Here is a 24730-nt window from a genome sequence, read left to right on the forward strand (position 1 = left end):
CACATGATGGCATATATCACATTGGTAGATGTGCAGGTGAACGAGCCCCTGATGGTATGGCTGATGTGATTAGGTCCTATGATGATGTCACTTGAATAGATATGTGGACAGAGTTGGCATCGGGGTTTGTTACAAGGATAGGTTCCTGGGTTAGTGGTTTTGTTCAGTGATGTGTGGTTGCTGGTGAGTATTTGCTTTAGGTTGGGGGGTTGTCTGTAAGCGAGGACAGGTCTGTCTCCCAAGATCGGTGAGAGTAAAGGATCATCTTTCAGGATAGGTTGTAGATCTCTGATGATGCGCTGGAGAGGTTTTAGTTGGGGGCTGAAGGTGACAGCTAGTGGTGTTCTGTTATTTTCTTTGTTGGGCCTGTCTTGTAGGAGGTGACTTCTGGGTACTCGTCTGGCTCTGTCAATCTGTTTTTTCACTTCAGCAGGTGGGTATTGTAGTTTTAAGAATGCTTGATAGAGATCTTGTAAGTGCTTGTCTCTATCCGAGGGATTGGAGCAAATGCGGTTATATCTTAGAGCTTGGCTGTAGACAATGGATCGTGTGGTGTGTCCTGGATGGAAGCTGGAGGCATGTAGGTAAGTGTAGCGGTCAGTAGGTTTCCGGTATAGGGTGGTATTGATGTGACCATCGCTTATTAGCACAGTAGTGTCCAGGAAATGGACCGCTTGTGTGGATTGATCTAGGCTGAGGTTGATGGTGGGATGGAAATTATTGAAATCATGGTGAAATTCCTCAAGGGCTTCTTTTCCATGGGTCCAGATGATGAAGATGTCATCAATGTAGCGCAAGTAGAGTAGGGGCGTTAGGGGACGAGAGCTAAGGAAGCGTTGTTCTAAGTCAGCCATAAAAATGTTGGCATATTGTGGGGCCATGCGGGTACCCATAGCAGTGCCGCTGACTTGAAGGTATATATTGTCCCCAAATGTGAAATAGTTGTGGGTGAGGACAAAATCACAAAGTTCAGCCACCAGGTTAGCTGTGACATTATCAGGGATACTGTTCCTGATAGCTTGTAGTCCATCTTTGTGTGGAATATTGGTGTAGAGGGCTTCTACGTCCATAGTGGCCAGGATGGTGTTTTCTGGAAGATCACCGATGGATTGTAGTTTCCTCAGGAAGTCAGTGGTGTCTCGAAGGTAGCTGGGAGTGCTGGTAGCGTAGGGTCTTAGGACAGAGTCTACATAACCAGACAAGCCTGATGTTAGGGTGCCAATGCCTGAGATGATGGGGCGTCCAGGATATCCAGGTTTATGGATCTTGGGTAGCAAATAGAATACCCCTGGTCGGGGTTCTAGGCATGTGTCTGTACGGATTTGTTCCTGTGCTTTGTCAGGGAGTTTTTTTAGCAGATGGTGTAGTTTCTTTAGGTAATCCTCAGTGGGATCAGAGGATAATGGCCTGTAGAATGTGGTGTTAGAGAGCTGTCTAGCAGCCTCCTGGTCATATTCCAATTTATTCATGATGACGACAGCACCTCCTTTGTCAGCCTTTTTGATTATGATGTCAGGGTTGTTTCTGAGGCTGTAGATGGCGTTGTGTTCAGCATGGCTGAGGTTATGTGGCAAGTGATGTTGCTTTTCCACAATTTCAGCCTTTGCACGTCGACGGAAGCAATCTATGTAGAAATCCAGTCTGTTGTTTCGACTGCTCAGTCACTGAGGCCAAACATCAACAAACTGATAGAACTGAGGCATTGCGAGGTGTCTGGCAAACACTAAAAACTCTCTGACAGGTGTTGTAAGGCTACACTCCTTAGTATTGCGAGGAGCTCAGATGCTAGGGTGATGTGACAAAACAAGTACCTCCTAGATAGACAAATAACTCCAAGGGGATCCTGCATGAGAATTCCTCCCAGAGCTCCCCCTGAATTGGTACAGCTCTGCACTGCCCCAAAAGGGGCCAATGCCCATATATTTTTAATACCTAGCACTTATAGAGCACTTTTCATCAGTAGATCTCAAAGTGCTTTCTAAAGGAGGTCAATATCATTGTCTTCACTTCACAGACGAGGAAACTGAGGCAACGGAAGGTTGAGTGACTTGCCCCCAGTCACCCAGCAGGCCAGTGGCAGAGCTGGGAATAGAACCCAGGTCTCCTGAAGCTTGGCCTGGTACTCCATGCACTACATAAAAGACATGAGCATTGGCTTACTAAACCCAGGGTTGTGAGTTCAAACAAGGTCCCTCACCAAAGGCTCTGAAGTAAAGTAAGTTGTCATGGGATAAAAGGGAAGGTCCTTTCATGGATTGAGAACTGGTTAAAAGACCGGGAACAAAGGGTAGGAATTAATGGTAAATTCTCAGAATGGGGGGGTAGCTAGTGGTGTTCCCCAAGGGTCAGTCCTCGGACCAATCCTATTCAACTTATTTATAAATGATCTGGAGAAAGGGGTAAACAGTGAGGTGGCAAAGTTTGCAGATGATACTAAACTGCTCAAGATAGTTAGGACCAAAGCAGACTGTGATGAACTTCAAAAAGATCTCACAAAATTAAGTGATTGGGCAACAAAATGGCAAATGAAATTTAATGTGGATAAATGTAAAGTAATGCACATTGGAAAAAATAACCCCAACTATACATACAATATGATGGGGGTTAATTTAGCTACAACAAGTCAGGAAAAAGATCTTGGAGTCATCGTGGATAGTTCTCTGAAGATGTCCGCGCAGTGTGCAGAGGTGGTCAAAAAAGCAAACAGGATGTTAGGGATCATTAAAAAGGGGATAGAGAATAAGACTGAGAATATTTTCACTTGACCAGAGCTTATATAAATTGAAGGTATGCCCACATCTCGAATACTGCATACAGATGTGGTCCCCTCATCTAAAAAAAGATATACTGGCACTAGAAAAGGTTCAGAAAAGGGCAACTAAAATGATTAGGGGTTTGGAACGGGTCCCATATGAGGAGAGATTAAAGAGGCTAGCACTCTTCAGCTTGGAAAAGAGGAGACTAAGCGGGGATATGATAGAGGTATATAAAATCATGAGTGATGTGGAGAAAGTGGATAAGGAAAAGTTATTTACTTATTCCCATAATACAAGAACTAGGGGTCACCAAATGAAATTAATAGGCAGCAGGTTTAAAACAAATACAAGGAAGTTCTTCTTCATGCAGCGCACAATCAACTTACCTGAGGAGGTTGTGCAGGCTAGGACTATAACAGGGTTTAAAAGAGAACTGGATACATTCATGGAGGTTAAGTCCATTAATGGCTGTTTAGTGAGAGATCACTTGATCATTACCTCTTAGGTTCACTCCCTCTGGGGCACCTGGCATTGGCCACTGTCGGCAGACAGGATACTGGGCTAGATGGACCTTTGGTCTGACCCAGTACGGCCGTTCTTATGTTCTTGAGGGGGCCACTTAGGGAACTGGGGTAAAAATCTGGGGATTGGTCCTGCTTTGAGCAAGGAGTTGGACTAGATGACCTCTTGAGGTCCCTTCCAACCCTGATATTCTATGATTACACCTCTAGATTGCAAGCTCTGTAATGATCTTATTGACCTATAAATCTGCAAAGTGTCATGTGCCCCTGAGCTAATGTAAGTCATAATTAATTATCATGCTTCTACAAGACCATTATCAAAATGAAGTTAAAAAATAAAACTATGCAGTATATTTTTATATGCCCTCTAGAGTCTCCCCTTTTAAAGCTGCAACAAAAAGTTCACCATCACCAGCTGGACACTGCCCTTGCAGCAGCGGCTGCAGCAACAGCTGAGAAGAAAGTTTGATAAAAATGTTACATCTTCGCAATGATCATGGCCTTGTGAAGCTCTTATGAAGAGACAGACTCTGGCAAAATACTCATCCGTTCTGAGTGGCATGAGGGGCTGACAAATGAGAACATGTGAATGTTAAGCTTTCAACATAGTACAGTAATAGATGAAGTGGTTCAAGAGTTCACTTGCTTTTGCTGAAATGGTTTATGAAAATCGTATGTTCTGGGTTCCGGAGATATGAATTGATCAAGTGACATTAAGTCAGTCTGTTTTGGCCCTGGACTATGTGAAAGAGGAGAAGAGGAATGAAGGATTAGAATGGTTAGGCTTGATTGTTGGTTTACTTTTTCATGTTGGAACAATTATAGAGCATGACTGATTGTTGTATTAATTAATCAGAAGCAATCATCTTTTAAATGCTGTGATTAACGTAGCGCCTGTTTAACCGTATGCTGAATTTTCCAAACAAAATATGTAGCAGTTTTGAAGCATAAAAAGGAAAAGTTAAATCCAAGCTAGCTACAGAGTTTCTTTACCACTGGACTCACAGAGTATGTCTACACAGCAGTGTAAGCACAGGCGAGAGCCCTGGCTCTAACCTAATCTGCCTTGCATCCACACACCAATTGTGTTAACCTAAGGCTTGAACCTAGGGTCCCAGGACCATGAAGAGCTGGAGGATCTGAGCCCATGTTAAGATGGGACCTAGGGTTGCTTTCCTGTGTGCGCACAGCCCTGGATTGACTTGGGTTCTGTAAATTCTCTGGATGTATCCCAGAGTTCCCTGAGGCAACTTTTTTAGTCCTCTCTATGCCAACAATCTGTGGTGCAGTCTATTGCACTCTGTTGCAGATGGAAGCCACACCTTCCTTTGCAAAGGGCAGCAACTTAGGTCAGTGTTAACCCATTGTCTGCTGAGCACCAGTCTGCAAGGGCACTATCAGAGAGCCTGCAAGGTTTTCAGTGGAGATGGATCAAAAGAAGCTTTTTGCAAAGAGAGCTGCTTCCTGGTCACAAGAGCACAGCCAGATTTTGGTGCACGCTGCCTGGGCGCCCCTGCACATGCAGCCCCAGGGAGCACGGTGGGATGCGGGGCGAAGGTGGAGCAGGCACTAAGCAGCTGCCCTGCAGGGATGGGGAGCAGCAAAGCTCCCGGCTCAGCCTGGCTGGGGGAGGGATTACCCCCAACATCCTTCCTGCAGGGCAGCTGCTTAGTCCCTGCTCTGCTCTCTGCCCTGCCCCTCCCCGCAACCTTCCCTGAGGCTGTGTGTGCAGGGATGCCTGGGCAGCATGCACTGTCAGGGCAGCAAGCGGGAGCCAGCCCCAAACTTCCTCCTCGCTGCTGTGCAGAGTTTGCCTGCAGCAGGGAGCAAAGCTGACAGGATGTTGGACGTCATCTCTCCCCAAGCCAAGCCGAGATGGAGGCTCTGCCACTTCCCAGCCTTGCAGGGCAGCCACTTGGTCCTGCTCCACTCTCTGTCGCTTGCTCCCAGGTCTCCCTGGGGCTGCGTGTGCAGGGGTGCTCGTGCACTGTGAGTGCCATGAGTGGGATCCGGCCCCAAAACTTCCCCCAGCCTCCCAGGGAGCCTTATCTCTGCCTCCCGGGCTGAAAAGGGGGCCGGGAGGAGGGATCCCCAGGGGGTGCTGGAGCACACTGCTCCACAGCCGGAAGGACCAGGATGTGTTTTTCCTCTGAAACCTACATTTTATGTCAAAGTTCAAAACAAACAGACAAAAATAAATAAAAACTAACCTTCCCATTTTTGAATGTCCCATTTTAAAAATGAAGAATTGCAAAGTTTCACTTTAATAGTTTGATACTCCTGGAGACTGATGTCCTCGTTAGCCTCAGAACAGGTGCACACGGGCATTTTCCTGCCAATGTGACTCAGCCTAGAGGTGGAGAGCCCAGTTCTCAGATTAGATGGTAGTTTTATATATAAAGCTGGGGGCCGCATCTAGCCCTTCAGATGTTTTAATCTGGTCCTTGAGCTCGTGCCAGGGAGCAGGGTTCGGGGCTTGCCCCGCTCCATGCGTGTTGTGGCTCTGCGCAGCTCCCGGAAGCAGCAGCATGTCCCCCGCTCTGGCTCCTATGCGTAAGGGCAGCCAGAGGGCTCTGCATGCTGCCCCTGCCCCAAGCGCCACCCCCACATCTACCATTGGCCAGCAACTACAGCCAATGGGAGCTGCAGGGGCGGCAGCTATGGCTGGGGCAGTGGACAGAGCCGCCTGGCCATGCCTTCACGTAGGAGCCGGAGGGGGGACATGACGCTGCTTCCAGGAGGTGCTTGAGGTAAGTGTCACCCAGAGCCTGCACCCCTGACCCCCTCCAGCACCCCAACCCCCTGCCCCAGCCCTGATCCCCATCCCACACCCTGAACTCCATTTCTGGCTCCACCCCAGAGTCCGCACCCCCAGCCGGAGCCCTCACCCCCTCCTGTACCCCAACCCTCAATTTCGTGAGCATTCATGACCCGCCATACAATTTCCATACCTAGATGTGGCCCTCGGGCCAAAAAGTTTGCCCACCCCTGGTATAAAGCCTTCTCAAACTGCAGTCAACCTACTGAGACAGCCACCAAAGGAGCTAATTATGCAGTTTATGTACCCATGCTCTGCATGGGTACCGGAGTCCCATCAATAGCACCGTCACAGTTAGGAAAGAGTGTGAGCAGTAGAGTTTTCCCACAGTGCAACACATTCATAGGGCTAGAGTGTCATCACCGGAGGAGGGAGGGGCGCTAGGCACTCTGACATAGAGTTACTTTGACTCGGGTCTGTGCACTGTAGTGTGGACATCAGAGCCCAAGGTTCAAGCATTGGTCAAAAAATCCGTATCTAGGGTTAAAAGGCAGTGTAGACCCTCAAGGTTCCCAGATATGGGTTAGCTGACTCGGGTCCCACTAACCCTAGGCTTACATTACTGTGTAGACATACCCACAATAGAAGGAGTAGTAGAGAAAGTGATGCATGCTTTGCCAATGCTCCCAGCATAGGTGCCTCATGATAAGAAGTTAATGTGACCCTTTCATGTAATTCCAAGTACTGATTTTACCTGCAGGCCTTAATTATGGTAATGGTCGCGGGTTGTATTAAGTCTTGTTTTCCTTTCTTTCTGCAGGCTTGTTGATTGGCTCTGGCTGTGCTCTCTATCCTTTGGGTTGGGACAGTGAAGAAGTTAGACAGACCTGTGGCAACCTTTCCAACCAGTTTGAATTGGGTAAGTAATTGTCAATGGATCTCAGTTCCTTTAAATTCGATCTCATCTATTGTCTCTAAATGTAGAGAGCAGGCTTACTGGGAGCAATCCTTGCATATTTGCCGGATGCTGGTGTGTATATTATTGTATTGCTTCATGTAAGTGTGATACAGCATGGGACTCCTTAAATCTTTACTATTGATATTTTCCCATGGAACATCACAAATATCATCAAAAGGAAAAACTCTTTTTGAAAGCAGAATCTCTGAAGAGAAATTAGAAGCAGTTACATCAAGAGACCGAGGGGTGACAGAAGACAGCAGGTTAGATGTGAATTTGGCATATGGCAGCAAAAAAGTCAATGAACGTTTTAGCTGCATGTGTGTGTGGAGGGAGGAATTCATGGTTTACTGTGAGGGGGAAATTCATGGTTTACATCTGAGAGGTAATTAAGGGGCCAATCGTGGAGAGATGCCATTGGCTGCTCAAGTACATTGAACTCAAATGTCCAAATAAATGTGCAGGGACTTCGTCACTTCCAACTCCTTCAAGCAAATCAGTGGGGTCACTCTGGGAATCCTTTCATGACCTGCACTTGGTGGAGTTTGTAATTCCCTGGCAGTAGTCCCTCTCTAAAGGACTCTGGCGTACTTATCAGTCTCTTCTTGTCCATGGGGGTAAGGACAAAACTAGAATGTTTCTTCATTTTGCACAAATATTGTAACCAGGTCTACAGCCAAACCATCCCTCCCCGAGAGATGTTTGTCCTTGGCTCATAAAGCTACTTAGGAACCTCTGCAAACGTTTTGACCTTGGGATGCAACAGATTGCCCTGAACGTCATAGATTGCCAAAAATAGTCTCTTGGCCTGGATACCCCAGGCTACCTTCTGAAAACATTATCCTGTCTTGAAATGAATTTCGTAATTCAAATATTCTTGGCTATTACTATGTTTAGTACATATTTTCTTCCAATGAAATATAAAAATTCCTTCAATTATTCTACGAATATTTGCAGTATGCAAACACCAAGGACGGAGAGGAATTAAGAAAAGGAAGATGTAGGTTAACAATTAGGGCAGATTTCCTGAGAGCGAGATCAATAATACTGTGGAATGGTCTCTCAAAGTAAGTAGAGGAAGAGGAACTCCATTGCGGGTTAAAATGCGACAGAACACTAGAAAGTAGATTGCAGGGAACAATCTTAATAGATCTTGTGCATCTCTGATTTCAATTATTTCATTCTAAGTATCACCATTTTGCTCTTGCCAAAGTACAGCAAACAGCTACATTTCTCTGCTCCTTCTTGGGAAAGCACCACACAAAGATGTTTTGTGTGGCAACTTGAGTTCTTTTTGATGGCAGCGGCTACAAGAAGTTCCTAGAATAATTTTATGTTTAAATAACTTCTTGGTGGGAGAGCTGTGAATTCAGTGAGTTTAGAAGCACCCCCTGCCCTCTTCTTGTCCCCGAGATCATGACTCATGAACCTGGCATGTGAATAAGTCAGGCTATTGTAAGAATACATTCAATAAAAGAAACCTTCTGAAAGAATTCAACTGTCAGCTTTTTCTTCCAGGAATTCATAAGGAATATGAACAGGGGACATATAATTGTGACGCTTGATACTCTGCCCATATTTTCTGGATTTCAAGGCTATAAGGCATCTATTATGCATACCTAAGCTTGACTAGAGTCCTGGTTGTGCTGACTGTTAGAATCTTATGTTACCATAGTAATTAACAGATTATAATGAGACCAGAAATCTGCTAAGTCTCTCTTCAGTATACCTTGTCTGAATTTAAATGCTTGGTTTTGAATTTTTACAAGTTTAAATTGGTCGATGTTGGTGCTGAGTTACCCAAGACATTGGCAGGGTAGAGGTGGAGTACTGGGACTGCATATTAGCCAGATTGCTCATTTCTTTTCATTTAAACCTTACAATTACTGATAACCCAAGCCTAGGCTTTTTTATTTAATAATTAGAGACTGGTGTTTCCATTATAGCTTTAGGGCCAAAACCGGTGTTTCACAGAATCCGTCTCACTCAGTCTCAAGATGCATTTGAGTAATTATTGCTTTCATTTGAATATTTAATTTGATTCAGCAGCGTTCATTTGATTTTTCCTTTTGAATTGGTGGGACCAGTTGCCTCCAGAACCGCACACAAGTTGCATTTAAATGATATGCACAGAAAGATGAGCTGTGAGTGCACTGGGACAGATGCTGGTCAGCCTCTGAGTGGGTGTGCAGCGGGCGGGTGTGTATGGAATTCCTTCTGTCACCCCTTCACCCTTGTGCAGGAGCTAGCTAGAATCATGTTGGAGCATAGCTCCTGCTCCAGGCTAATACTCTCATAGGTGCTAGCTGTCTGCCAGGGCAGAGAGCTGGCTGGGCACTGAGCAGGAGAGTATGCTGCATCCTCTTCAAGGGTATCAGAGCTGCTGCTCTAGTATGGGCACCCGAGGAGCACCTGAAAGACAGATGGGTGGTCCAGAGGGGTGGCAGAATGGAACCCTACTGGACTCTGTATAAGATGAGCAAGAGAACTCTGAGATCTTTCAGAAAGGAAAATGTGGAACTGGGCAACAAAATCATCCACCCACAACAAATCACACAGACAAATCAGCAACATCATAGTAAAGACTACTGATAGCTCCAATAAAATGAACAGACACCTGGCATTCATTCTTCACTAGTAACTATCAGCCAAGGTTGTTAACTCAGTTTCTAGGACTGGAACTAGACTGACAGGGACTCAGGAAGTCTGATGGTTCTAGATCAGTGGTTCCCAAACTGGTGTTCGTGAACCCTTGGGGGTTCGCAAAATGTTACAGGAGGTTCTCAGGAAAAAATTCCCTAATGGCGGACAGAGCTGTTCCTAGGGACCCCAGGCAGCATGGGGCCAGCAGCACGGAGCCCCTGGACTTCCAAGAGCTAAGCAGATCAAAGCAAGCATCTCTATCACACTCAGAAGATTTAAACTTCAAGACTCCTTATAAGAAATGGAAAGGGAGGTGGATATTTTTTGCTGTTTTTAAAATTAAATAGGCAGCTAGTATTGTTTTTAAAATTATTATGAAGAACAAGTTGAAGCTTTGTTGTAACGTGCATTGTTTGCCTGGACTGCTCAAGACCTGGATGCTTGTGTAGGAGGAACTCTTTGAGTTGGCTTCTTAAATACTTTCATGCTGTTTCACATCTGATACTCCTTGATGAAACATAGGAGCCTTGTCTTATAACAGGCTTATTCAAAGTGATACAAGCTACAAAAGTCAGATCTTGGAAGAGTGTTGCCGTTTTCATAATGTAATAAAAATACTGCATTGCTAAATAATAATTAATAATAGTGTGTAATAAGCATATCATAAAAACAAATTTTATATTTCCAAGATCACTGCTTTTATAATTTATACTCAGGTAAAGGAGAAAATCCCTGGAAATATTCATTTTTAGGAGGGGGTTTGTGAGACTTGACATTTTAGTGAAAAGGGTTCACAGATTGTTAAAGTTTGGGAACTACTGTTCTAGATGAACCCAGAGTTACCCTAGCACAATCGTCTGGGTTACCTTCCCCCAAAAGAGAAAGCTAGAGGCAAAATGGCATTTGGCAAACTTGTCTTAGTTACATCAAATGATGATTTCTTAGGCATAATCACCACTTATAAAATGGCTAGCAGGCCAGTTCTTCTGGTCTGGACAGGGGCCAAGAATAAGCTATTTTTGGCCTCCGCCACTATAACATGTTAGGAATGTAAACTTCTTTATGCTACATTTTAATGGATTTTGAGCAAGTTTTCTGCAACTGACCCATTAGCCTCCTCCCTGGATAGTTAATTTGTTACAGACTATCTGTATACCTCGGAGGATGGTGCAGAGAAAGGTGGTGGCAGGAACAGTACATGAGAAACCAAATAGAGAAATTAACGAGGAATTGAGTCAACACCTAATGGTGGCAGAAAACAACCAGAGCACTCTAGAGAACTTGCTAGGACTGACAGAATTGATGTGGAGTTGCTGCAAGAAGTGTGGGTCAGGAGTTGAGCTGCAGGAAGCAGCAAAGGCTGAGAAGGATCTGTTGTGACCTTAGGGAGCCCCAGTTGCGGTCAAAGCCAGAACAGCAAAATGGATTAACTGGAGAGGGAGCTGGGAACTACGTGGTGGGAGGAGGACTGGGGCAGTCTGGAGAAAGATGATGACTGACCTGGTGCTCGATCTTTAGGATGGGTGGATGAGAAGAATGGGGTGATGAGTCTGGGATTTCAAGTCATGAAAAAAATAAGTGGCTGAATTTTGCATCATATAAGATAAGGCTAGCCAGAAATCTTCAGGAATTAACAGTTGAACGTAGTGGGTTTAAGAAAAGCAAAGCAACCCCCCAAGTACAAAATGATATAGATGTACTTTGCACACAGATAGACAGGGAAAATAGCAACAGTGTATAATCCTTAGTGGATGTGTAACCCACACATCTCCTGGGTGTGGTGTTCTGTCTCATCTAGTGGCACTGAGACCACGGAGAGAGAGAGAGAAAATGAGTCTGCTCTATAGCCTTAGCTAACAAGCAGTTGGCTTTTAGCTCATGCAGTAGAGACTCATGCACTGAGGTCCCAGGTTCAATCCTGCCCACCGATGACCGGGGTCTGTCGGCGTTACAAGTGGGGGCTTGTCTGGGATTTCAACTGGGAAGACTCTGAAGCTCCGGAAGCGCTTCCTCAGCTAGGGGAAGTATGTAACCCTCCCACCTCCTGGGTGTGGTGTGGTGTTCTGTCCCATCTAGTGGCACCGAGACCACATAGAGAAAGAGATAAGATGAGTCTGCTAATAGCCAGTTGGCTTTTAGCTCATGCAGTAGAAGCTATGCACTAAGCTCCAAAGGTCCCCAGTTTGATCCTGCCCAACAATGACCAGGGTCTGTCGGCGTTACAGGTACCTTAGATAAGAAGTGCTTCTCCATGTCTGCAGGAACATTGACAAAGGCATCGGACTAATTAGACACTCCAAATACAGCCGAGATAGGTCATATTGTGAAGGGAAAACAAAACCCCACTTATATGTAAATTTCAAAGTGGCATTTAATATGGCTGCAAGAAAACTATTCATGCTTTTAATCTACATATAAGTGGATTTTTGTATACTCTTCCAGAAACCCTGACTTGGCACTATTTGGCATGCCCCACAATTTGATGCTTTCCTTGACATTTGTTTAAAAGTGAACTGTGTTCAAGTGCATTTTATTCAGTTGGGTTTGGTGGGTAACACAATGGACAACATCTACATTTTTCAGTCAAAAGAAAATATTGGTACAGATCAATGCACACACACATGGAGTTGTGTTTTAGCTGAATATATACGCCCAGGTAGAATTCATGTAGTCCTATCACGGATCAAACAACATCCATAGACTTAGCCTCTGTGGAAGTGGGGATGGTGTGATAACCTACCTAGATGGATGGATAGACTGGGGCATATCGGTAGAAGACCCTGCAATATACTAGACTCATGCACTACTGCTTTTTTTGTCAGTCAGAAAGAAGCTACAATAATAAATTATCTAAATTAGTATTTGGTTGCAGGCTACCCCAGTTGGCACAAATGATACACCAGTCATAAGCAAGGAGCATAAGTGCCAAGGGATTCTTATTGTTCCACAAATATATAGGGAAGGATCAAAGTCATTCCCATCTCCTGTTGTAGCATATGCTGTTATTGTTATTTATTCATTATTTATATTGTGGAGCTGCCCAAAGGCCCCAATCAAGATCAGAGCTCCATTGTAGTTCTGAGCGGCTAGTTGAAAGAAGTTAAATTGATTCAGATATACAGGATCATATTTACAGCAAGAGCAATTAGCAAGTCATTTTCTCTAAAAGGATCTCAACCAAACAGTTTTAGAGCACATTTAATTTTGTCTGGGCTTGATGCAGTACTTAAAAACACAGCACCACATCACGCAGGAGTAACAGCTGAAAAGTTCCCAGCAGAGAAAGGTTTGACAGGTTGGTGAGAGCTTGTCAAGAATCAGAAGGAATTTGCATTAAAATTAGGACTGTGCAAAATACTTGCGACAGCTTTTAGATTTTGCAAAATCTAAACCACCATTGTGAAAAGTTTCTGAAATGCTGCTGCTTTCCTTAAAAGCCGGGGGAGTCTGTATGGGTCAGAGGAGACTTTCAAGGGCAAAAATAGGAGTAAGACACCCAACTCCTTTTGCTGTTCAATGGGAGTTGGATCCCTTGAATAGCACACTAGACAGTGACTTAAGAGATGTGTGTTCTATTCCCAACTCTGCTACATCCCTGCTGGGTGACCTTGTCTCTGTGCAGTTTCCCCATCTGTAAAATGGGGGTGATAATACTGATCCTCCTTTGTAAAGCACTTTGAGATCTACTGATGAAAAGTGCTAGGTATTATCATTATTCATTGCCTTTTGTGGTTTTGATAATCACCTCCAAGACCAGTTTTGAACAGAATCTCTAGGGATATAATCTATAACTATCTATACAAATCCACCAGAGGTGCCACCAAAGAATGTTTTTACATCAGCTCTAAATGACTTTAAAATAAACACCACATATTAACTTTGACTTGCAATACTGAGCATTAGCTGGCATTTAGTGGGATAGTCCTGAAATGATAGGGTGACACCTAGAACGTATATTTCTGTACGTCAATATGTTATCAAATGCTTAGTCCACTGTAGTTTTCCTTTTTTCCAGACATGGGGCTCTCACCACTTTCCTTGGAAGATTACTCTACAATTGGCTAGATTTCATGGTATCTTCCTGTGCTCAACTTTTTTCTGGTCTGTGATCATAGATATTAGAGCATCCTGCAGACACTCTTGTCCCATTCATTGAGGTTTGCTTGTATTTTACTACACTGTGGACTCTAGTGTAACTTTTTGTTTTTAAATGTGCAAGGTTTAGCCTTTGCAAATAAAGGCAACAGTGATCTCAAACCTGCTGTGCTCCACTGCTTTGAGCCTTCAAAGATTTAACTAAAAGAAATAGGTCTTGATGAGATGTTCTTAGCATCTTCTCTCTCTATTAGTACTCTATTAGCCTCTACTTTTTGCTCTCTTTGCTTTGGCAGATTGAGCTCTTCAGACACAGGCATTTCCTTGTTGTGGGGCATATTATGGAAGTTGCCTGCTGCTGAAAAAGCTTGACAGGCTTTCAATGGAGAGTGTTACAATATGACCCAGTCCCCTTCCCCACCCCCGTAGAGTCTGTTGCGAGTGGACTCAGTTGCTGGGTACCACATGCTTCCAAGCAAGTTGGGTGTGGGATAGAAGCTAGTCTCTGTTTCTAGCTCTGGGACTCTAAGGCATACTCCTGGCATCTTATCTGGCACCCCTCCTTCTGGTGTGGGATGCTGCCGTCCAGCTTTCCTAGACCCTGAAACTGGAATCAGACCTCTTGAGCCCCTAGTCACTGACGGATTCTCCCCCTGAGTTCTACCTAGGTTGTGGGTTCTCTGGACTTACCAGTTTAACTCCTTTGAGGACAACATGGCAGGAAAGCAAGAATCACAGGCTTAGCAAAGGAATTTCTTAACCACAGTGACTGGACTCAGAGCACGTGAGTTACAGATCTTTGAAAACAAGAGAAGTCCTGAGGTGCCCCTTCCCCAGTCTGGTCTCATCCCCTCTTGTGAGTCTATCTGTCATCAGTGTTTCAGGCTGGGCAGAGTCTCTCCTTCCCTCTCTGTCCCCAAAGTCCTCCTTACATGTGGTGATGGTTGGCCTTCTGCACAGAACAGAAACCCACTCCCAAATAGGGTCTCCATCTCCAGGCCATGTGCTCATACTGTCACCACCAGTCATGGTTGCTTGCTCACTTGCTGGCCACTGTCTAGAAAGAGCCTGGTACCATGGGGATGGGCCAGTAGTTGAGTCGGTCAAAGTGGATAGCCCCAGACTGCAGCTTTGATGGCTCTCAGTGATGGCCTTTCCACAATGTGCTAAACACCTTTCCTGAGAAGGGCAGTTATCTGGAGTGCAGCATAACAGGCTGCCCCTGGGCAAGTCCAAATGAATGTGGTCACAGTGGCAATATTTCAACACAGGTATAATACAGACTTCAGAATTTGATAGTCATATCTCACCCCTCTCCATCATGTCCTGTGCTAGGCATACATCTAAACTTCATTCTAAATATCCCAAAATTTCTTTCTCTCAAGGGATGTGTTTGTCTAAGGGCTTTATTATAGTTTCCCTTTGCTTCTTTCAGAGGGTTGGAAGAGATGATCATAAAAGAACTATTTAACTGATAGGCACTATTCCCTTAAAATAATTATTATAGTAAATTGCCTTTACAAACAAACAATACAGGTACTAAAGAACACAAAAATCATCTCTTTGGGAAAACACCAAATATAGAACAGCTTTGTCAAATAGCTAGGTGGCATCATTTCAGCATCCTGGCTGAGCGTCGACATCCAAAGGATAAGACTGTGGAGAAGAGATTTAGAAACCAGGATGTTTTTTAGAACACTATTAACAACGAAAGATTTTTAAACTATTTGTCATGAACAGTCAGAAATCTGACTTCTGTTCACAAGTTACCTACAAACAGATTGAGATTTTTCCTGGGGTTTGGTAGGACCGCAGGGCCTTCTAGAGGGCCTCAATGGGCCTGGTACACCCCGTCACACCAGACCACACACTAAGGAGAGTGTGTCTCAAGAACCATCTCCCTTCCCATTTGCTATTGCTTTCTTTGAGCAACAAAGCAGCATAGCTCAAGTTTCAAATATTAAATAGGATGTCAGTTTGTTAAAAACAAGGGGGAAAATGTTCCGATAATTTTGAGAAAATCCTCTACATTCCATGGACAGAGAGGGGCAAACTTCACCAAATACCTTAATGGTTCCAAATTACTTACTCAGCTGTAGTCTGTACCTTCTCTATTGTTGCCTTCTTCCATGTACCTATCTAGCTCCTTTCTGAATGCATTCCAGGTTGTAACTTCTACTGCCGCCTTTTGTAGCTTATTTCACATGTCAGTAACGCACTGTGTAAAGAAAAAGAATCTTCAGTTCTTGAACACTTCTTAGTTGCCTTTCAAAACAACCAGGTCCTCTTCTTTATTAGCTGATTATCTTTTCTATTAGCTTTGTGGCATTCAGACCTGCAGTTCCTGTACTTATCATCTCTCTTCATTTTAGTCTCTAAAAAAAAAAATACCTTGGTTCATTAAATTATTTCACATTCCCTCCTAGTATTGGACTCCCATGCAAAGCTGGTTAGAGTTGCTGCACAAGGTTTCTAAGTAGGAGGAGTTTTTAGATATATGGATTAAACAGTGATGTTTGACATATGCTTTTTAGCACCGTATTCCTTAGTTGGAATAATTCTCAACTCTTTTTTTCTTTGTCTTAGAAAATGGATCCTACTTAAAGCTAAGTTATTAGCATTTGCCAGGGTCTCCAGTCTTCTAGCCCAGTGCAAGTTTCATTGATTTCAACAGTAATAAAAAAGGAAAAATGTAAGGTCCTATTTTAGGTCTTGCAATTAACATAATAGGTTCATATCCCAGACACTCCTATATTCTGGAGTTTTCATATGTTTCACTTATTGGATATTTTAGATAAAAATCACATGTATTTCCAGGAATGCTTTAAGTACTTGTGGTTTTGTTTGTTTGTTTTTTGTTTGTTTGTTTTATAGGATGGTCTGAGTTGAAAGTATACTACTAAAGCCCCAGGTAAACAGATCCCATGTGGAGCCCTGTGGTAGATCAGGGACTAGCACTGCTCCAGCTGCCTAAATTAACTCTGCTTCATATTTGTCGTGATGAATTTTGGGGAAAGCCATGGCATTATGGGAACAATATCATGTCCATGGAAATCATAGCAGAAATTAGGAAAAGTCACGTGTTTTGCAATAAACTGAACCATCACTGCAGAATTAGGTTTCTACAGATTTTTCTTGCTGGTTTGTTTTGGGTATGAAGCTAGTGCCCTTTACCACTCCCATTCTTTGATTTCTTTTATGTAACACACATTCTCACATCTTAGGGACACCTTCCTGCTGCCCCTTGTTATCTTATCCTGCTCAACCAGCATTGGCATAATAGTTTTGTTCTTGGGATCTCCATTGCCAGTCCTCAAGAATCTAGTGCTTTGTATCCCTGCAGTGTTGTTACTGATCTCGTCTGCACCTTCAGATGGGCTCTTCTCCTAAGAGCCAGTGAAGTCTGTACCCCCATTGACTCAGCCATTCACTCAGTCACTTGTGGATTCATTCACTTGACTGACCATTTATTCACTCATGCAAAAAGCATGGAGATTTATTTCAGAAAGCTGTTAAAGTGATGCTCTCCGTAACTCTCACGACAGCTGGGACACATCCGCAGCTTTGTGTTGTGGTTGCTTTTCCTATTGTGGGCCAGATTATACCGCTGAGGCATAGCCCTGAGTAAGGAGCAGTGCAGAGAGAGACTGCCCCAGGGCAACCACCAGGAGGCACTACACACCATGTCACTCAGAGATCCTGGTTACTGCAGCTCCAAGTCCACCCCTAAGGAGGGGACAGTGTGTGCTCCCTCCACAGCCAGCTAGCTTCACTGACTGGATGTGACCCTACCTCCTTCTTACCCCTCCCTGATCCCTACAAGGATTCTAGTTCTAGCAGCCTTTGCTCCTAATGGAGCTTGGGCTATAATTGTTTTTACGTCCTCTACAGGTGGTATGGAGGGAAATGTTCCATGAACCCACTCTGCCCCCCCCCCCCCTGTTCACCTGCAGTATATGTTTAAGGGCTGTGACTTGAAGGTTAAATCCCCAAACTGATTTCTAGCTGCCCCCCACCCCAAATGTCAGCAGTGTTAAACCCCATTTTAAAAAAATGTCTCGGTGGCTGTCTCCAATCTTGCCTGGGCTGTTGGTGGATGATGCTGCCCCACTGACCAATCAGAAGGCCCGTCGCTCCAATTATTTATGCTGCCTATCAACTTCCTTGCCAAAAAAACACCAACGAAACCAAAAGCTTTCAAATGGCCAGTGAGCCTGCAGCACCAGCACAACGATGACTCCGCAGCTCCTGTTGCTGCCAGAGTCCCTTCCTCTGTCCTGCACTGGAAGGTAAATACTGGTGTATAAAAACTAGTGTAGGCCCTGAGCACAACATCATTCCAGAACATAAAACTATAATGCATGACAACTTACTTAGATAGGAAGGTATTTTAAGTATTTTTAGATCCTTGGAGAAATTCCATTATCATGAAACTTAAACCATGCCATTCCAATGTGTTTCCCCCCGCCCCCTCTCTCTCTCACACACACACACACACCACAAAGATTTTGAGCACGGGGGGAAAAGATACACATTATTTCACCTTATTTTTTTTAACTCTAACAAAAAACACTGCCTACATATGTAATTGTGGACCTTGCTGTTTCTTTTAGAGCTTTGATTTCAACAACAGAGCATCAAATAAAAAAGCAATATTTATCATGCTTAGCAAGACAGAGTCCCTCAAGGCAAAATACTATACCTGGTGGATGAATGTAAGCCCCAATATAGCAAAGCACTTAAGCACATGCTTAACTTTCAGCATGTGAGTAGTCCCATTGAAGTCACTGTGATAAAAATTAAGTATGTGTTTAAGAGCTTTGCTGGATCAGGGCCCTGTTATGGTAGCTGCTGTTATAACTGCTATACAAATATAAATCAGGAGAACTAAATATTTTTGCTCTCAAGTGTATAATTTCTGCTTGTGTATTACCATTTGATTTGGCCTCTAGTCTAATCATTTGAATATTCTATATTCTGCCCTTTACAAAGCTTTACCACCCTTCTAAATGGGAGAATTTAATGCAAAAGTGAAGCAAAAGTCATTTCACAGGTTAAACTGCAGCTAAATTGCCCAATTATTGACAACCAACAATCTTTCCTTAGGGTGCAATGGACTAAAATTGCTGGTACATGCAGCAAAATGAAAACACTGGAGCAAAAACATAAACTAGAACATTCCTCCCCCGCCCCCATGAAATACAAGATTACAAGGGAAGTACCATTGTTTCAGTCTAACACTTGGCCATTTGTTGTAGATGACCGTTAATTTCAGCATGTAAATTTGAAACATTTTATTGTTAGCTTGAGAACTATAATTAGAACACTGCAGAGATCACTTCACCCCTTCCAACAGCAGGCTCCTCTTCAGTGTTACAGCTCCGAATGCTGCCCCATTCTGCAGCCTCCACATATACATCAAGCTATTTTAGCAAGAGACTCCCACTGCTTCTGGCACTCAATGGAACTAATGAGCGGGTTGACTTTCATGTCACTGTTGCTATAAGGTCAATATCCCAATGTTCTTTCCACCACCCTGCTGTACTTCCCTGTCCCTTTACTTGTTCCTCTTGACCCGGCTCCCTCTTGCGAGCTTGAAAGAGCAACAGACTGCCTGTAATTCCTTATTTGATCAAGGTGGGTAACGGTATTCCTTGGGGCAAATGGAGCACAGTGAGGGGGAAACCATGGCTTGCCAAGTCCCAGGTTGAATACGCATCCTGTATTTCTCAAGCAATGCTGTGACACTGATCTAGCAGCTGGCTCATCGTGCATAAACACACTCCTCACTATACATCTCCCCCTTGTCCTCTGCCAAGGTACAAAAGTTGAATTCACCCCATGCAGAAATCAAGTCTCCTTATTCCTTCCTCTTTCCCTTAGGGCATGATTGAGACATTCTGAATGATCCCAGCAGGTGAATTTTTGGTCCCGGTTCTTTTAAAGTAGCATTTCAACCAGCACTTTCTGTATTCTGGATCATCACAGGGAAAAGTGACACATCTCAAGGCAGTGGTAGAATTCTTATTTTGTTGTTTTAGAAGGCACACCCTGGGAGTAGTTAGTGACCAAAAGGAATTGTTAGATGGAGTCCATCATCCTTCCAAGACAGGCAGGAGCCCCCCAAAAGATGTATTATGAATACAGGGATTTTCAAACCAGCCTCAGAGATTTAGCCACCCATCTCCCTGAGGCTTTGTGAAGCTGGAGTGGCTCATGAATGCGAGTGCCAACCTCAGGGCAGACTGTTACAAACCAGGGCACAAACCCCCAAACTGGTTATGTGTTCTATAATTAGATAGACACCAACCAAGTGTCAAGTGTGACTTATTAAGCACTATAACAGCCTTGAGATGGAGTCATAGACAGTCCCCTTGGGCATTTCCAGGCAAGCCTGGCTTTGTGACAGGTGGTCCCTTACACCAAAAATCACAACAATATTCAGGTTACTCCCAGTCCCAAAGGACCAGTCACTGACCCCAGGTCTATGGTACCTTAGATACCTCACCAAAGGTAACACTTGTAACCAACCCTATAATAAAGAAGATAAAGATTTATTAACTAGGAAAAAGAAGTAAGAGTTATTTACAGGATTAAAGCAGGTAAACATACACACACAAATGAGTCACAGTCATAGGTTTCAAAAAGTAATAGAAGTTGCTGTAATGTGCAAGCTCTGTATGTTCTTTAGGGCTAACCCAAGCTCAACGCTTGGGGATCCCTTGCTTATGCTTAGAAATATTGCCCTCTCCAAATTCCAAGTAGCATAGTGATACAGAGCCTTCTGATCAGGGATTTTTATTCCCTTCACCTAGAATTCAAACAGTAATGGGACAAGGATTTGTACACATCCTCTCTTCCCGGGTGTGGAGAGAGCAATCAATAAAGTCTTTTGTCCACTGGCCTTCTGTGGGCCTTCTTTTGTTGGGCAGGAGATGACACCCATCGTGGCAAACTAGTATTAGTATTGCTTGGTAATGTTTCTCTCCTGACTCGGGGGGGGGGTGGGTGGGTGGGTGGGAAATGTTCCAGTTTCATAGAAAACACTACAATAGTTACAAAGCAAACACTTAAATATTACCATACATCATGGGGTACAGATATTATAAGTGAGATTAATGCATACAGCAATTCACAAGCATTTCATACAGTCCAAACTCTAAACATCTCTATAAATCTAATACCTATTTTAACAGTACTAACACACAGGTGAGCCAGATTAGTTTCCAGATATGCATTTGTCAGTGTTCAGTGAGGCCTGGGGGCCTTGGCATGACTTGACACCTGGTCTGCCAGCTTCTTCTGAAAATCCCAGCTGAAATTGTTGTTATGCTTGTGCAGAGGCAAAATAATGGATTTTTCCATGTACAAGCAATAGTTATTAGATAAGAGTTCTCTGTTGTAAAATCCAGCTATCTGCACCAATCATCATCTCTGGGCACGTATCCCAGAGGTTAAAACACACAAAGTAATACAGCAGAATATAATATCTATAAAAACAGCTTCCCACTTCCTCCTCAATAGCCTGAGAACATAGAGAAACATTCTGACCTTAGTGACTGCATTCTGCTTGCCTGAATTCCACCTGAACTTTCCATTTGTGACAGGATTCTTCTTCACTAACTGTTTTGTGATGTTGCTGTGCACTATTATCAGGCTGCAGATTCTCCCTCTGATGTGGCAAATAAGCTTATTTTGGTGGGAAAGTAGATTGGAAAGGAATGTGGAATCCTTTCGGGGGTATATCGGTGTTATAAATTGCTGTCAATAGTCAGGAACACATACTGGAATAAGCCCTATACATTAGAGCACAGGCAGGCTAAACTCTTACTTTTGGCTCTGCACCAGCCAGACTTTCCATGGTGTAGGGGAGTTGAAGGATCTCCACACCTGCTCCACTATGGGACTCGCACCTTTTCTGGGATTGGGTGGCTAGGTCCTCCTTCAGCCAAGCTTCCCACCATTTGGCAACACTCAAAGGATTCTGGTCCCTCACAGGAGCCACAGAGGCCACCACCGAGGGTGGTATTAATCCTTACGGAGTAACCACAAAAGTGGGACCTAGCAAGTTGCTAAGTCTGGCTGCCCTCCCAAGGCTGGATTAAGGCATAGGCTGTGTAGGCCCATGCATAGGGCCCAGATCCTCAAGTCATCTGATTGTGTCAGAATCGCAGCTCCCTCTCTCTCTCTTTTTTTTTTTGGAAACAGTTTCCAGGCCTCAGGCTTGTGAAGAAAACCCCGAAAACATGCAACAAGTGTAACAGAGCTGTGGTCCTGCAAACAGCCTGACACAATTGCTCTCAGAGGTGAGAGCTTCCCATTCATCTTCATAGGTTCTGAACTCCAATATCCGCTGCTCTAGGAGTGCTGCCAAAACCACCCAACAGAGAACGAGGTGTGCCCAGAATGTGTGTGGCAGGGCAGGGCCTGACCCCCCAGCCCAGCTACACCCCGGCGCCTGGGGGTAACCAGCTTCCAACCCTGCCTTTCTAGAGGGCAGAGGGGACACCTGCTGTCACCCCTGCTGCTGCTCCTGGAGGGAGGAAGAGGGCCTCATGCTGCTGCCCTTGCCTCTATGGGAGGGAAGGAGGCCACCTGCCACCTCCATTCAAAATGTACCACGAAAACTGAGCCGCAGGGGCCACTGTATCATGGTGTGCTTAGGACCCAGGATTGCCTCAATCTGGCCCAAATAAAAATGACCTGTAGGATGGGTAGGTGTCCTGAGGTAGGAAAGCAGATGTCTCATTGCTCTCCTTGATCTCCAGTAAGGCACTTTTTCCCAGATAGAGGCTGCGCCTTCTCCATTTGACGATTCCATTTCTGAGCTGGTGGTGATCTCAGGCTGCGTGGTCTCCTTTAAATTCCTCTACACCATACAGGGAATCTCCACCCGCTCCTCTTCCCAACTCCTGCAACAGAGTTGTGATGGCTCTCTGCCTGCAGTGCCTCCTATCCCCAAGGGCATGTGGGTTCCTGGACTCCATCCCCTGAGCAGGGGGAGAGGTTTGGGGACAGAGAATAGTCACATGTACGCCTTCCCCCAATCAGACTTTTGGTTGTACTGTTCATCTGTGGAATCAAACTGGGTCCCAGGTCTCTACAGGCAGTTCCATGCCACACAGGAAATCAACATCCAGATTTGAGCCACTGAGTATGACTGGCATGGGGAACAGTGGGGAAAGGCTGCTTGCAATGGCACCCTGGGGGTAGTTTTGGGTAGCAGTTTAGAACTTCACTACAATTTTCAGACCAGTTATGATAAGGGCAGAGGATGATTCGTACAGTTATTTCCGAGGAGGCATGTAAAAGTTCCAGAATTGAGTTATTTGCAGTGAGACCCAGTGCTCTGCTACAACATAAAGGGACTCAACAGCTGCCTGTAGTGCAGAAAAAGACACCAAGAAAACAAAACAAAATAAAAAACATCGACCCTTCTGATTCGCAGCTGCTGTGGAAACCAGCCCCACAGCCTCTCTCTCTGGACTTGGCAGGCAGTGGGGCTGTCTGCTCCACTGCTAACCTATTCTCAATGCCAGCAACCTCTAATTTAACTGTCAAGTGTAGTTTTCCCCTGCATTGAAAACAGCTATTTGCCAACCAAGTAAGCTCTGAGGCTTGTCTGATTAGCCATTATAGACAGCGAAGGGGAACATTTTAAATAATTTTGCTTCTTTCATTTCTTGAAAGGGTTGTAGGCAAACCAAATCCTCCAACTGAATATTCCTTGTTTGGGTGAATTAAATATAGGTGGACAGAACTCTCAAAGGAGCACTGCACCTCAGGTCAATAAAGAGCAGCCTCTTGGTTGTATTTGGAACTCCTCTGAAACCCAAAGTAATCCGCTCTGGTGATACTTTTCACTCTTTAAAGTCTCTCTTCACCAGCAGCCTAAAACACTCCTGCTCTTTCATTATGCAAAAAGGTAATAGAGGCCCAGTCATTCGCACATACTTGTTTTATGCAGTTTAAGGCAATGTCCTCTCTATTTTAGTGAAACTGTCCAAAACGTGTTGAGTTTCCTTCTTTGGGGAAGTGGTGCAGCAGACTGGGGCATTTTTGCAGTGTGAAATTTCACAGTTTTATAAATGTTGGTGTTTTAGAAGCATTCTTTTAAAGAAAGGCCCAGAAGCCCTGCTTTTTAATATGATAGACTTGTATAACTACACTAGAGAAAGGGGGAGAGGGGCTAGGGTGACCAGACGTCCTGATTTTATAGGGACAGTCCCGATTTTTTGGTCTTTTTCTTATATAGGATCTTATTACTCCCCACCCCCGTCCCAATTTTTCACACTTGCTGACTGGTCACCCTAAGAGGGGTTCTATCTTCATAGATTCACCAGTTTTGCTTCAGGTGTGAAAATTTCTAGCAGGCAGATTCCACAGCTCTGTCCCTTCCAGCAGTCTGAGGAAAGAGGAGTAGTGTACAGTGAAGTCTAAATATCTTTATTCTTTGAGGTTTGGAAATGTAGGCTACAATTCTGCAAGAAATGCACACAGCAACACACGTGCAACTGTAATACAGACCCCGGTTATCAGTGGGCGGGATCGAACCTGGGACCGCTGGAGCTAAATGCATGAGCCTCTACTGCATGAGCTAAAAGCCATATGTCTGTTAGCTATGGCTGAAGAGCAGACTTATTAATCTCTTTCTCTTTCTAAGTGGTCTCGGTGCCACTAGATGGGACAGAACACCACACCCAGGTGGTGTGTGGGTTACACAACTCCACTGAAATCAGTGAGGCCCTGTGCAGATACAAGGGCCTGCCTATCTGTATTTCTTTCCAGGATGAGGACAACATGCCTCCATTTTGGAAGTGGCTGGTGTAGTTTAAGTTGTCTGCCTCATGTTAAAGTGAATGGAAGTTACCAGGCTAAACCCATGAACTGAATACTTACTCCAGCATAGACCGATCTCATCTTTTTGGTTTACTGACTACACTGAGCTAGTAACAGGGTGTGGGGCCCTGTGAATCAACTCCTTTTATCACAAGCTAGA

General features: G+C 44.4%; 1 protein-coding gene across 1 annotated transcript in view; it reads left to right on the forward strand.

Annotated features, from left to right (window-relative positions):
- LHFPL6 (LHFPL tetraspan subfamily member 6) overlaps positions 1-24730 on the forward strand; it is a 201670-nt gene that overhangs the window by 174944 nt on the left and 1996 nt on the right. The window contains exon 3 of the mRNA XM_034758566.1: positions 6856-6954. Within this exon, the coding sequence (XP_034614457.1) occupies positions 6856-6954 (99 nt within the window). The remainder of the gene's footprint in view (positions 1-6855; positions 6955-24730) is intronic.

The sequence above is a fragment of the Trachemys scripta genome, chromosome 1 (genome assembly GCF_013100865.1).
Source record: "Trachemys scripta elegans isolate TJP31775 chromosome 1, CAS_Tse_1.0, whole genome shotgun sequence".
Lineage (NCBI taxonomy): Eukaryota > Metazoa > Chordata > Testudines > Emydidae > Trachemys > Trachemys scripta.